We start from the raw sequence: 14,812 nt of genomic DNA on the forward strand, positions 1-14,812 counted from the left end.
AGATTGCAGTGCAGCCTGAAGCATCATGTGGGCTGACCCTTAAGCATGTGGACAAAATTCAAACTGTAGGATTTTGATCCTACTCATTTCACTGAAAAGGGATATTGAAAAGGGGCAAATGAATTGACTGTAAAGTGATGCACTGATGAGAAACAATCCTCACACACAGCAGATGTGTCCAACAACGATGCATAAAGAGATGTAAGGAGCTATATTTCAAGGGAAACAAATCTCTGTGCAAGGAAGTCTAGAATGAAAATCTATAAATGACTCTTAATGAAGGGCCGACAGGGTACATGTTATTTAAGCTAAAACTCAGAACAGTGCTCTGAAATTCCCGCCACAGAACTGCACACGACAAGGCCAATACTGTCCTCTGTCCCTTGGCTGCACCACTTGGCTAAAAGACTGTTGATAGTGTTGTGAATGAGGACAGTCTGTTTAGAGAAAGCACATCTAGATCCTTTAATTCTGCCCTACTGAGCCTAGCAAGGAGGTTCCTTGTGCCTACCAAGGCTAGCCTGTGTTTTCCAGAAGGTTTCCGAAACCTGTCATGAACCCAGCATTTTGATTACTAGTCTAACAGTTATTAAAAAGCAGTTTAATATAATGATGTTAAAATGTGAGCAATGTGAACTCCTTGGAAGTAACTGCATTGACATTATTGCATATTGCTCAAGTTTGGTGCTCAGATTCTTTTAGAGAGCCTCTGTAGAAGGTGAGTTACACCAAAGGGAAATACCTAACACAGTATGAGACTTTTGTCTCAGCCAAGCTGTCATAAAAAAAAATATCCAACTTCCCTGTTAAACAAAGATCACTTGCCTTCCTTCTGATCAGAGATTCCAGTCCACAGCTTCCCACAGTGTCTTTTCTGATCATTTCCTTACTTTTTATTTCCCCAGCTATTCCTTTTTTTATTTATGCTGTTAAATCTGTATTAGGAAAGCATTTGCCCTACTTTTTGCTTTCTTGTCTAAATACAAGATATCAGATAGCTTCTCTGGTACTGTATACAAACTGCACTTGAGAACAAGAATATTTCTCAGACATCCAAATGTATCCAAGAATATGCTCTCGTTGTAAAGTACAGTCTTGGAAAAAGCATCACTCAGGCAGCAGTGGGAAAAAATGCTGGTTCAAAAGCCATTTGTCAGTGGTAAAATACCCAGAAGGATTCCTGGAGAGGTGATTAAATTGAGCAAACAAACATCGTGCCTGATCTTTTGTAGAATACTCTTGAAATCATGGAATGCTCTGGGTTGGAAGGGGATTGTCTCATCCCACCCCCTGCCATGGGCAGGGACACCTCCCACCAGCACAGGTCAGTCCAACCCCCATCCAGCCTGACCTTGGACACTCCCAGGGATGGGGCAGCCACAGCTTTTCTGGGCACCCTGTGCCAGGGCCTGCCCACCCTCAGAGGGAGGAATGATTCTTCTTTCCAAATCTAAATCTCCACTCCTGCAGTTTAAAACCATCAGCAGTAAACCTCCTCATTTAACAGACAGCACAGCATCCATATTCCAAGGGAAAAACCCCAAATTGCCAGCAAACCCTAACAAGTGCACACACTCATAGACTTCTTTGGTATTTAAGAAGCACAAGCTTTGGTAAAAATTATGTTAACATTTTGATGATGTGTTCCTTTTTTAGCACCTTTGGAATTATTCTGTTATAGGAGACTGGATCATTACAGATCAGTATATCAAAACGATGAGACTTCGGGGGATGTAATGGAATCACAATTATCACAATTTCTAATATTCTGAGGAAGTTCTAAATCTGATTTTTGCAGTAGTGCAAGGAAAAAAGTCACTGCTGATGCACTTGTGTCAGCCCTGTGTCTACTATCCCTAAAACATTAACCAGGGGTATCCTGATGGGCAGTCCCTTTCCCCTTTGGGGCTCCCAGAACTTCCAGCACTCCTTGTCTCACTGTACTTGTGCCTGACATTTCTGGCTGTTGAAATATCCCCTCAGACACTGAAGGGCTGATAAATCTTTGGGCTGTTTACCTTTTGCTTCACACTTATGCAATAAAGGCTGTGATTAAGAGGATTAATGAAAATGTCACCATTTATCACCTGAAGCTCAATCACTAATAAGAAAGTTGGACCTTATTTGATTAATTACATAAAGGTGCAAATAGTCTCACAATATTAATTCAGGACTTGCTGCAAAGTGCTAGAACTCTCTGAGGCCCCAAATAGCAAGGTTCAATGCCTTAAAGTTTACATACATTCAGAAGTACATGCTTGACTTTAAACTAATTCATTGAATTAATTTTCTTAATTCACTGTTTTGACCTCCATTAAACATCCATCTACCAGCTCCAATACATCCAGAACAAGTTACCTGCCTTTCAAAAGCCTCCTTCCTTCCTGTCACCCCTCAATTACTGTTGCCAGACTGTCTCTGTTAGAAGATAAAGCAATTTTGCATTAGAGCATTTGTGCACAATTCCTGTACTACCTTTAATTTTAGTAATAATTTCACATAACCCTCTCTGCAAATGCCATAACCACCTTTAGGCAAACCAGCCTAAAAAACTTTGGGCCCACCAGCATTAAATTTGTGTTTCACAGGATCACAGAGTATTCTGAGTTGGAAGGGACCCACAAGGATCATCAGCTCTTAAATGAATGGCCCATACAGGATCAAACCTTGGTGTTAATAGCACCATGCTCTAACCAGCTGAGCTAATCTCAGGGTTTCAAACATTAAAAGCCTGATTTTTAAACAGTTGCAGGAAAAAAAACCCTCTAAATATAACAAGGAAGTGTATTTTTTGATCTTGTAGTTACATGAGTATTGCTTGCTACAGAACTATCTAATCATAGATTTGCCAAAATTAGCAGTCAGATTGATAAAATGGCTCCACTAAGATCCTTGGGTTTAGCTGAACTGCAGCAAGAAAGGACCTACAAGAAAGGCCTCTCCACTGCCTGGCTCTCCTGGATGTGCCCCTGATGAAGCCCTGTCTGGACAGGCAGCTGCACACTGGCCTTGCCTGAAAATGAAGAGTCAGACAGAAGCAGGGGAGTACTGAGGTAGGAATTCCGAATCCCACAAACCCAGGATGCACAGCAATTAGCAAACTGAAACTGGATGGGTTTCCTCTCAAAAATATGAGTTACAAAACATAAAGCATGTGATAAGAGAGGAAAGTTCATTTGTCAAGGACAGGCTGATTATAGAAATTAGTATGGTAATATAATGAAAATCCACTTCCCATTCATAAATAATGATTGTGCTTAAAAGAGCTTATCTTATCCACACAAATGTCATCCCAATCTGCTGACAGGTACATTTTATCCCCAAAATGCTGACCAAGAGCATCCACACCTCTATATGCCAACTGCCCCATGATTCACAGGGACATGTATGCTCTTTGAAGCAGAAACCCACCCAAGTCCTGTGCCAACAGATCCTGTCCTGGATCAAAATGGGATGCTGTCCTGTATCAAAACTAGTGTGACCCTTCCCCTGGACTCTGCCTTGGGGAGGCCACACCTTGAGTGTTGTGTTCAGTTCTGGGCCCCTCAGTTCAGGAAAGAGATTGAGGGGCTGGAGCGGGGCCAGAGAAGAGCAACGAGGCTGGAGAAGGGACTGGAGCACAAGTGCTGTGGGGAGAGGCTGAGGGAGCTGGGGGTGTTTAGCCTGGAGAAGAGGAGGTTGGGTATTTTTGCCACCTAACTGGGACTGTTTCGCTTCCTCCCTAGAGCTGAAAACACCATTGCCATTCACAGCCAAGAGATTCTGGTTTGGGCATTTATTGTGCAGCTGTGCAAATGCAAAGGTGTTAGCCAGGTGTCTCCAGTGCTTTGCCATTATCTAAGCTTTTCCAACAGGAGCCCTGCCCACAAAGCACCTGCTGATACTCTGCTGAGTGTGGCTGACTGCCCGGGGCTGTGCACTTGAACAGAAGGAGAACCTTAAGGGTAAGGGCAAAGAGTAGTTAATAAACTCAGGAGAGAAAAAAACCAAACCCATAGGAAAACAAGGAAGAAGATATTTCCCTTAGTTGCTATTATTTCTGGTAAGATTATTGCCCTAGACCTGGTGTGTTGTTCAGCCTTTCCATTTCTTTAATGTTTTATACTTCACTTATAGAACCATAGAATTGATTGGATTGGAAAAGACCTCAGAGATCATCAAGTCCAACCCTTGGTCCAACTCCAGTCCCTTTACCAGATCATGGCACTCAGTGCCACGGCCAAGCTCAGTTGAAAAACCTCCAGGGATGGGGAATCCACCCCCTCTCTGGGCAGCCCATTCCAATGCCTGAGCACTCTCTCTGCAAAGAATTTTTTTCTGAACTGTATTATTTTACTACCTCTTAATCCAGCTTTTGAAGGAAGGAATGTGGCTCCAAATGCTAATTCAGAAGAGAGGTATTTGTAAGAGATTTTACTCCTCAAGTCGATTTACAAAGGTCACTGACCTGTGAGGATATTGTTTGTTTCCTAAAGTACAATATGAGCAGTGAGTCAGTGTGGTGAGCAATTTAGCTTAGCACAATTAACTCTTCATATTCAAAGCAGGAAAAACCCCAAGCATCTCCTTTCTCAAGACCTATTGTTTTCATTAGAGAAGTTTTCATTCTGTGATGAAAACAGAAACCACAGAAAATATCTCTTGACATTTCAAGTAGTACTTCTAATTTCCATACCAAATCCACTGTTGGATTAACCTTTGTGAGAAAATAAACTTTTGTTTTTATAAAACCCCACTCAGTTTATTGTGTTTATATACAAAACATTGTCATAAACTGCTCTTCAAACATCTTTGATCTTTCAAAAACAGATTAAAAAACTGCACTGAAAACCAGGATATGCCTGTATAAGACTGCTCTGTGAAGTGTAAGAAAATGCAACATATTGTGTGTCTCCAAACAGACCAACAGCCACCTCTCAAGGTACAAATCATTTCCCCTCACTTCAGCTATTCAGAAATCAGACATGCAGACTAGACTAGTCATTCAGTCAAAGAAGAGACAGGCAGGTAATGTACATGAGAGAAATCTTTGGGAAATCTTTATCCTGGGTTAACTTTGGGAAATCTGTATCTTTGGTTAAGAATAAATAGGCTAAATAAGGTTTTATATTGAAAAAAAAAGACCAACACAAATAAATCCCAGAATACCTACTTGAAATTTTACCTACTTGAAAAAAGACAACACAAGAAAAATGAAGTGAGGACACTGGTGGCTGGGGCCAGGCCAGGACTGTTAGTACAGGTTTTAATCTGAGCAGACAAGTGCTAGAACTGGAAATTACTTAAAATGTACTTCTGTCCCAGTCCTGTAACATCAAACCCAGTGCATTACCTATCACTGTTGGACCTGATGGCTGCAACACTAAAATCAGTTTTGTGTGACTGTTGATTTGACTAAACAAGGACACAGGTGTTTGTGGCCCAGATTCAGAACCTCATTTCATAAATCCCTGCAAGCAGGTGAAATATCATGAAAGGAAAATTTAACACTGGTGGTCTTATCCATATGGCAACACCAGCATATTTATAACTGGGCCACAGAATAACAGTGTCTATTAACATTAACAGAGGCCACATCAGAGTGGGGAATACCACTGTGCTGATTCCACTGATTGCTCACTGATTTTGTTGAGAATGCATTATCATCTCTGTATTACAATATGTTGTCCTGTCTCCACTTTTACCTTACAGAATCTTCTGAGCTAGAAGGGACCCATGAGCATCATTGAGTCCATCTTTTAAGGGAATGGCCTATATGGGGATCAAACCCACAATCTTGGTGTTAGTAGCACCATGTTCTAACCAAGTATTATCCAATGCATCACTGGTGAAACACCAGCACCACCAGCCCAGCTCCCTGGATGCCACAACCACATGGAGATGGTAAAACTACTACACAGTCCTACTACAGCTGCCTGATGTGTGCTCTGCTTCACCTGTGAGTCTCTTCTGGTACAGTTACTGTTCTATGCCATTTTTTGCAACATTTTTTTCTTAGTTGTTTAACTTTTAAATATTTTCCCTACAACTGTTGTCTCTTGGTATCCCATAGCCAGGAACATCTCCCCCCCTCCATGATCTTGCACTTCACGGAATCACAGAATCGACTGGGTTGGAAAAGACCTGAGATCATCAAGTCCAACCCTTGGTCCAACTCCAGTCCCTTTACCAGATCATGGCACTCAGTGCCACGGCCAAGCTCAGCTGAAAAACCTCCAGGGATGGGGAATCCACCCCCTCTCTGGGCAGCCCATTCCAATGCCTGAGCACTCTCTCTGCAAAGAAGTTTTTTCTGCTCTCCAACTTCAATTTCCCCTGGCAGAGCTTGAGCCCATCGTGCCCCCTTGTCCTATTGCTGAGTGCCTGGGAGAAGAGACCAACTCCCACCTGGCCAGAACTTCCCTTCAGGGAGTTGTAGACAGTGCTGAGGTCACCTCTGAGCCTCCTCTTCTCCAGGCTAACACCCCCAGCTCCCTCAGCCTCTCCCCACAGCACTTGTGCTCCAGTCCCTTCACTTCAATACTTGACTGAAGTGTTCTCAGCTGCAGAGACCAAGCCCATTTCTGCAAGACCATGAGTGGCTTTCCAGATCTGTGTTTCACAACCTGAAAGCTGTGAGGAAATGTTTGTTTGCCCTTGCAACAATGAAGGAAATAAACAGCAAAGGATGAATGGTAATGGTGAGGACTCTCCTGCAAACATGCAAATCATAACTGTCATTTAAGAACCTTCTAATAAAATAAATGTTTGACAGCCTATTCTCATAAGTTATGGGAATGTTGTGCTGGATTGGATCTTGGAACAACCTGTCATCCATCTCAAAACCTCACAGCCAGGAGACACCACCACCATGCTGTGGAACACTTCCCTGGCCAAAGGCTGGGCAGCTGTCCCAAAGGGATAAGTCATGTTTATACATTAGAATTAGAACCAAAAAAACACCAAAATTCTTTGATAAATAAAGGGATAATAGAAATAGCAAGGATTCAAAGCCAGCTGGTCTCCATTGGATCTGTCCTTGGCTCTTGCAGGATGAGGCTCCCTGGTCTGGGTAGTGCTTTGAGCTAGACCTGATTTCTGCAGCACATCCATCACCCACAGCACCCTGTGCAGCTGCAGACCAAGCTCCAGGCACAGCTGCCTCTTCTCAGCTCTGAAATGTGTGCATTTCTGAAGGACATACACTTGTGAAAACCACAATTACTCAGATCTATCTATTCATTATATTTCTTTACAGATTAAAGCAACAGTGCAGTGCTCTAGTAGGTCACTTTAAAAATAGATATACTATCAGCTTAACAGGTTTTAGGCCTCTAAAAACCAAAATTGGCTTCCAATTTACTGCTCTAATGTATTTAAATGCTATTTCACTTATATAAATTTAATTGGTATTACACTTTCCACAAAACAGCTGCCATAATCCCTTCTCTTAGACACTGCTTTTGGAAATGACTGAATTTTTCTTAAAAATCAGACAAATCTATTTATCTGTACAAAGCCCCTTTGTGGCCACTTGCTTAGCTGTTAATGTTTTTTCATTTTTGTTTTCTTTTACCTCTGGTAGGCTCCCAGTTGATGGATGCAGTACAACTACCATCTAATTAAATTGCTAGAGAGTTTAGCAGTTGATAAAAACAGTTTATCAAAAGGCCATCACTCAAACTCTCACTTAGAGATACTGAGGAATGCATTAAACCAGTGTAAGCAACTTTCAAATGAGACACTTTGGTCCTAGTGGATATGCAGGAGATAACTTCAATTTTTCCCATTTTTGCATTACTGCACACAAAAGCACCAAAAGCTCCAAAACCCCCACAAAAGTTACCAGTGCATTCCTCACAGGCAGTTGAGATAATATTGTTGCAAATTCCTGACTTCAGTATTCCAGCAGTGTTTCAGGCTCTGGTTTGGATGACTTTAAGTTCCTTAAATTACAATTTCACACCATCGAATTTCTATGCAATGAAATCCTACATAACCACAAAGCCTTCTGTCTTACAGCACACCATTCTATAAAAATGGAGTAGTTATTATTACCTTAGGCCATTTATTTATTCTTTCCTAAAATGCCAGCCTTAAATGTTTTATGCTGTCTGCCAGCAAAGGAATTGTTCAGTGGCAAGTCACTTCCACCACATACTAAAGCAAAAAAAGTGCAATTCCATCAGACATACCTCCACAAGCCTGGTGGTGTGTTCCCGAAATATAGCAGCATATTCCTTGATTTCTTTCTCCCTTCCGTTTTTAGCAGCTTCAATGAGCACTAGAAGTGGCACAGTGGTATCCAGGAAGGAGTCAGAGATGTGATCTATAATGGCCTTTCGGAGCTGCAGGAGAGAGCACTGCATTAGCACCTGCTCACAGGGCTGTTTGTTACAGTCCACCACAATTATTGCCCATTAATACTTTATAACATAAGCATGTACACACTGTAGTCCTGCACTGTCTGCAGCACTGTGTGTCTGGAACCTACTGCAGCTGCAATTTATCTATTTCACTGAAAACTGTACTTACTTTTAGGGGCAATTTCAGTATGTCATTACCTCAACATGCATGTTTTTAAGTGTGAATGTGTGAGTGTGTGTGAGTCCAGAGGCATAAAACACTGAAACACATTCTAGTTCTGTTGAAATCCAGGGAGCCAAACAAATACTCTCCTTTCTTGAGGAACAGAATAGACTACTTAAATGATTGCACACCTGGAAAATTAGTCAGACCAGATTTCGTGTGCCCTGGTTATTCTCCAAGTCTATTCAATTTTACAAAGAAAATATTAATTTCATAGAATCATAGAATGGATTGGGTTGGAAAAGACCTCTGAGATCATCAAGTCCAACCCTTGGTCCAACTCCAGTCCCTTTACCAGATCATGGCACTCAGTGCCACGGCCAATCTCAGTTGAAAAACCTCCAGGGATGGGGAATCCACCCCCTCTCTGGGCAGCCCATTCCAATGCCTGAGCACTCTCTCTGCAAAGAAGTTTTTTCTGATATCCATCTTAAATAATTTGATTATGTTTGAATTAAAAAAATAGTCTGCATCACGTGTTTTCATAATTGTAAAATTATCCAAATGTTTTGTTGCTGGGAAACCCAACAGAGCCTGATTTTCAGAATGGAAACCTTCATGGTAATTATGGCAACGGGATCACTGATTGTGCCACCTCGTAACACATTAATAGAGCAAGAATAACTGCAGAGGAGTCTGCAGTTCAATTGTCTCTGATTAAATTAATTGTTCTTGAACTTCTTATTTAAATTATTGAAGAACTGGAACATTCAGCTACAAATTATCTCTCTTATATTCACCTCAGCTTATAACTGATCTCTGGGAGAGGTTGTTCTGTGTGTTATAAACCTGTAAATGGCAATTACTCATTTTAATCGTGGAACACCACAACAAACATACCAATTGTAACAATTCCTGCAATGTCACTAAAGTAGCAAGTTTACTGAACTTCCTACTGCAAAAAGCATTACTTTTAAAATGTATAGAAAAGATATTGATTGGAACAGACAGGGAAACAAAATGTTCTGAAGCTCTGACAAGCCCACAGGGTTGTTTCCAAAGCACATGTTTTCACTCAGCATTTGGCTTCCAGACATACAAAGGAACCTCAAAAAAAAGCAAAAAAAAACAACAACAAAGAAACCCCAAACCAAACCAACAATAAACAAAACCCAAACGCCATTAAGGACTTTTGAAAAGTTTCACCACTAGGAACAAAACATGTTGAACCTCCAGTTCTGATAAGTTACCTGTTCAAGTTTTTCTGTTGGGAAGGCCCAGCTGAAGACAACTGACATTCTTTAATTAATGATTAAAATTAAGCGCATGGATGAGACCTTGAGGAATCACAGTTTAAATCTGAGGATTTCAATTTACAACAAAAAGCAACAACAAGCTGTGGGACCATTACACCCACTGCTGATGATTCATTATCTCCCAAAGAAGTATTCTTTGGTTTTGCATAGCCCAGGCTGCAGGACTGTCACAGCATTGGTGTGTTATTTGAGGACCAGGGACTGTAGTACCCTTAGTCACATTTGTGGGGAGCTTGAGACATCCAATTCAAACCAGCAGCCTAATGTGACCTCTCATGGCATAATTCTTGGCTACGGCTTTTTACTGGTTTGCTTGGTTTAATTAACCTTTCACATATAAATTATCATTATTATTGTGTTCTAAGAAACCTTCTATCCTGCAATTAAACAGCAAATGGTGTCTTCTTCAAAAAAGAAAAAGAAAAGGATTATTTTGTTTCTTTACTGAATACAAACAGGTGTGAAATTCTGTTCCAGTTTCAGCCCTGCACAGGAATCCACAAGGCTGAGATTTTCAAAGGATGGCTCGTGCAGCACTAAGGAACCAAGAAACACAACAAAGGAAGGTAAAGACAAAAGGAAACGAGAAATATCTGAAGCAATATCTATTTCTTTTCATCCTCATGGCAACAATCATTTTTCTCATGACTCAGTAAGTCTGACTCTGGCCACCTCTGGAGCAAAACACCAAGACCCAAAGCAGCAAGAGAGGGAGGCTTAAAACAAAGGACAGCCCCAGCAGTGCTGGCAGGCAAGGCTGGGGAAGTTATTGTGCTATAATTACACTTTTCTCATATTTTTAAATGAAAGAGACACCATCACAAGAGGGAAAGCAGGGGGAGGACGATGCCTGACAAAGTGTTTTATTTTTAAGATGCAAGGCCTTGTTCTTACCCTTTGAGCAGAGTGTTGCAGAAGCACGGAGAATTTTTGTTTTGATATTGAAATGCATTAAAAATAATATAGAAACATGTTGTTTATAAAACATGGGGCATAAGGTTGTCAAAAACAGTGAAAGGTAGAGAAGAAAATGCCAGCAGCTGTTTACAACACTATTAAAGATCAGTAATCCTGATAAGTACAGAAAACTGTGTTTGCCTCTATTTGCCTCTCGCCTCAAAAGACTATCCTGGCAAAAGTCCTGGACAAACTACAGATTAGTTGTTACTGAGGGATCTCTCTTTCCTGTTCCAAAGGGATGCCAGGAAGGCAATCTGCTTTGTGTTCAGAAAAAGCTAGCCATGATGAAGAAGCAACATGGAAATATAAGAATATCCAGAGGAATAACATTTATAAAAACAACAAACCAGCCAAAACTGCCAAACAACCATAGGAGAAACATCTGCTGCAGTCCATTCATGCTACACTGGGGAACACCAGAGAGGCAAGAAAAGAGCAGGGTAATTTCCCATAATTAGAAATCAGAATAAATAGAAAGAATGTTCCTAAACATTCACACTGGGCAGGGAACAGTGACCCGGGTGTAACTGCACACCTGGAAATGACGTGCACATCTCTGGCACAAAGCAAGAAAAATCAAAACAAAGCAGAACAGTTTAACAGGAGTCAACAGTGTGCCCAGGTGGCCAAGAAGGCCAGTGGGATCCTGGCCTGGATCCAAACTAGCGTGGCCAGCAGGCCCAGGGCAGTGACCCTTCCCCTGGACTCTGCCCTAGGGAGGCCACACCTTGAGTGTTGTGTTCAGTTCTGGGCCCCTCAGTTCAGGAAAGAGATTGAGGGGCTGGAGCGGGGCCAGAGAAGAGCAAAGAGGCTGGAGAAGGGACTGGAGCACAAGTGCTGTGGGGAGAGGCTGAGGGAGCTGGGGGTGTTCAGCCTGGAGAAGAGGAGGCTCAGAGGTGACCTCAGCACTGTCTGGAACTCCCTGAAGGGAAGTTCTGGCCAGGTGGGGGTTGGTCTCTTCTCCCAGGCACTCAGCAATAGGACAAGGGGGCACGATGGGCTCAAGCTCTGCCAGGGGAAATTGAAGTTGGAGAGCAGAAAAAACTTCTTTGCAGAGAGAGTGCTCAGGCATTGGAATGGGCTGCCCAGAGAGGGGGTGGATTCCCCATCCCTGGAGGTTTTTAAGGTGAGACTGGACGTGGCACTGAGTGCCATGATCTGGTAATCTAAGTGGGATTGGATTAAGAGTTGGACTTGATGATCTCAGAGGTCTTTTCCAACCCAACTGATTCTATTTAATTCAGTTTCTTTCAAGTTTTTTTCCCCCCCTTGCTTTTTCCTTTCCTTTTCTTTCTCCCCACTTTGAGGAGCAGAGGGAGAAGAGGAAGCTCGGGGGCTGGGAAGCCAAAACAAAACAAGACAGGTTTTCAGTTGGGTAGCAGAGGATTGTTTATTTTGGTTACCTTGGTTTGTTTTGGAAACATCATTGGCCTTATGCTGTGTTTGAACTCCTATTCCTGTAGGCTGAACTGGAACATCAGTGGTCTTGGATGGCATATTTTGATTTCCTGTTTTGGCCTTAACCCTTTGAGAGTGGATACCAAGACATAGGTACTATTGAGGAGACTCCATAAGGTTTCCTGTTTAACCCCAGTTTTGCAGAGGCAGCCCCATAATGACTGAAAGCAGAGCACATTGTGCTCCAGCCCACTGTGAGTGCCTGATGGAATCCACAGAAGGCAACAGTACCAGTAAAAAAAGCATTGCAAATAAGAGTAGAGCAAACAACAATTTTCATGTTTCTTGTAAAACTGCTGGGAGATAAAATAATGAATGGTCATAAGTGAAAGCAAATGAGACTCTACAGCAATATCTGCGGGCACAGAACTCCCAGTTTCATGTTTCCCAGATCAGGAATTAGGCATGCAGCAAGAACCCTTTCTAAGACATTCTTATGTCATTCACATGTATGAACATAAAATAGGAAATAGATGAAATATTTCTCTTAAATACTTTCCACTGGAAAATGTCAAGAAGCCAGAGAGCTACTCTGGTTAGAGAAAATTACTGGTTCCACATTGGCTATAAATTGGGCATGATTACATTCAGCCTGAACATTTTCCAAAGGTTTGCAGAGAGACACAAATTGAATTAGTTAACAGCTTTTAACTATCGTAACAGAGTCAATAAACTGTTATAAGCTGGAGTTTAATTAACTCATGGAGAGATTGCAGGACAGAATGGGATTGTTCCCAGACACAGGGAGCTTGTGAGGCAAGGCAGGTCTCTGCACTGGATGGACTTCTGACTGAATGTAAGCAGAAACTGGAGAGCCAGTTAGTGGCAAATATACGTATATATGTAGAGAGAGAGAGAGAGAATGAGAGAGGGAGAGAATGAGGGAGAGAGGGAGAGAATGAGAGAGAGAATGAGGGAGAGAATGAGGGAGAGAATGAGGGAGAGAATGAGAGAGAGAGAGGGAGAGAATGAGAGAGGGAGAGAATGAGAGAGGGAGAGAATGAGAGAGGGAGAGAATGAGAGAGAGAGAGGGAGAGAATGAGAGAGAGAGAGGGAGAGAATGAGAGAGAGAGAGAGGGAGAAAATGAGAGAGAGAGAGAGGGAGAGAATGAGAGGGAGAGGGAGAGAATGAGAGAGAGAGAGAGGGAGAGAATGAGAGAGAGAGGGAGAGAATGAGAGAATATTCATCTCATCTTTCCAGGCTTTCTCTGAACGATTATGGGAGCAGGAAGGAATTTATTCATCATTTGAAGGCCAGGCTGGTCTGTAAGACTGTGCACGAGGTCAGGAGGGATATTCTTCCACCAGAGAGTTATCAACAGCCACAGCTACAGACAGGCTGAAAGCAGCGTGTGCTCGCGTTCTGTGAAGCCACAAACCTTCATAGAGTTGGGGCAGCCTGGCTGAAATAACTCCTGGCTTTCCAGCTTTCTTTGCTAAACTGGCACATGATAAACTTTCAATAAAATGTGCCATTTCTCTCAAAGATGTTCCTTGCAGAGAAAAGATGTAAACACACCTGTTGTCTCCTGCCAACCCTCTGCACTGCACTGAAGTTGTGGACTTTGGCCCATGATAGTTTTAGGACACTGGAATGTGAAACGGGTGAGTGGATCAGATATTCCAAGGACCTGTTCTGCTGTGAGAGTTCTCACAACTGTAAAGACTCTTGACATGGTGACTCAGTGGGTCCTTCAAGGTGTTTGTTCCAACAACCAGTAATAACTCAAGCTTAGTTAAAATAAAACGAATCCTGATGTCCAGAGTGTATTACTAATACATAACTATAGAAAATATATATTTAGACATGTATACATGCAGAGTTTTGCCTCTATTAAAATATATGTTCAGCCAGTATAATCTGGATTTTTCCCAGAGTTTTGAAAACTTGCATGTATATATTCTGTGGAATAGTGCAACAACCTTCAATATTTTTTTAATATGGAAAAAAATGTTGATTTTCCAAATGCATAAACTGAAAATAGTTATTTCAGAAGGCATCCTTCCAGACCCTCTTCCCCCAGGCTGCTCACCTGTCTGCGCAGGTCTCTTGTCTTCTTGCACATACTGTCTATTGCCACATTCAAGGCATTGCTTCTCTCTTTCTTGTCAGTCTGGAAGAAATGTGACAGAAAACACAACAATGGTTACTTGGGATTCCTCAGCAAGCATGTTCTTTGTGTCCTCAGTTCATCAGAGCATTGGTAAACCATTTATGTGCAAAGATTTTTCAAATTTTCATACAGTTCAAGAGCCAGTCCCACAATACTCACAGAATGGCAATTTGTGATGTTAAGCATAAGTTGCTGAATGGAAATATTTGCTTTAGTAGCAGTGCAGAGGAACAAAATTAAGATCTTTCCAACCTCTGAATTGCTGTAGTACTCTTAGTATAATCCAAGGGTTCTTGTGGGACAACATTAATAGAATTATTATTACTATTAGTATTATTGATTCAATCCATTATCACCATATTCATGTGAAAAACAATCCCTACAAACAAATTATAAATTCAGATTGGGAATGCTTTAGTCTGCAGCATTCAGTATTTAACTCCTGTGACACAGAAT

At 41.7% G+C, this 14,812-nt stretch overlaps 1 protein-coding gene across 2 annotated transcripts in view; it reads right to left on the reverse strand.

The window, feature by feature from the left end:
* The window catches only part of LOC139675769 (catenin alpha-3), a 183,992-nt gene extending 169,640 nt beyond the window's left edge, over positions 1–14,352 (reverse strand). For both annotated transcript variants that reach the window (XM_071563844.1, XM_071563842.1), the window contains exons 1-2: positions 14,276–14,352; positions 8,175–8,327 (exon numbers count right to left, since the gene is read on the reverse strand). In XM_071563844.1, the coding sequence (XP_071419945.1) occupies positions 8,175–8,327; positions 14,276–14,308 (186 nt within the window). In that variant the 5' untranslated portion in view covers positions 14,309–14,352. The remainder of the gene's footprint in view (positions 1–8,174; positions 8,328–14,275) is intronic.
* Between the last annotated feature and the right edge of the window lie 460 nt (positions 14,353–14,812).

The sequence above is a fragment of the Pithys albifrons genome, chromosome 9 (genome assembly GCF_047495875.1).
Source record: "Pithys albifrons albifrons isolate INPA30051 chromosome 9, PitAlb_v1, whole genome shotgun sequence".
In the NCBI taxonomy this organism is placed as follows: Eukaryota; Metazoa; Chordata; class Aves; order Passeriformes; family Thamnophilidae; genus Pithys; species Pithys albifrons.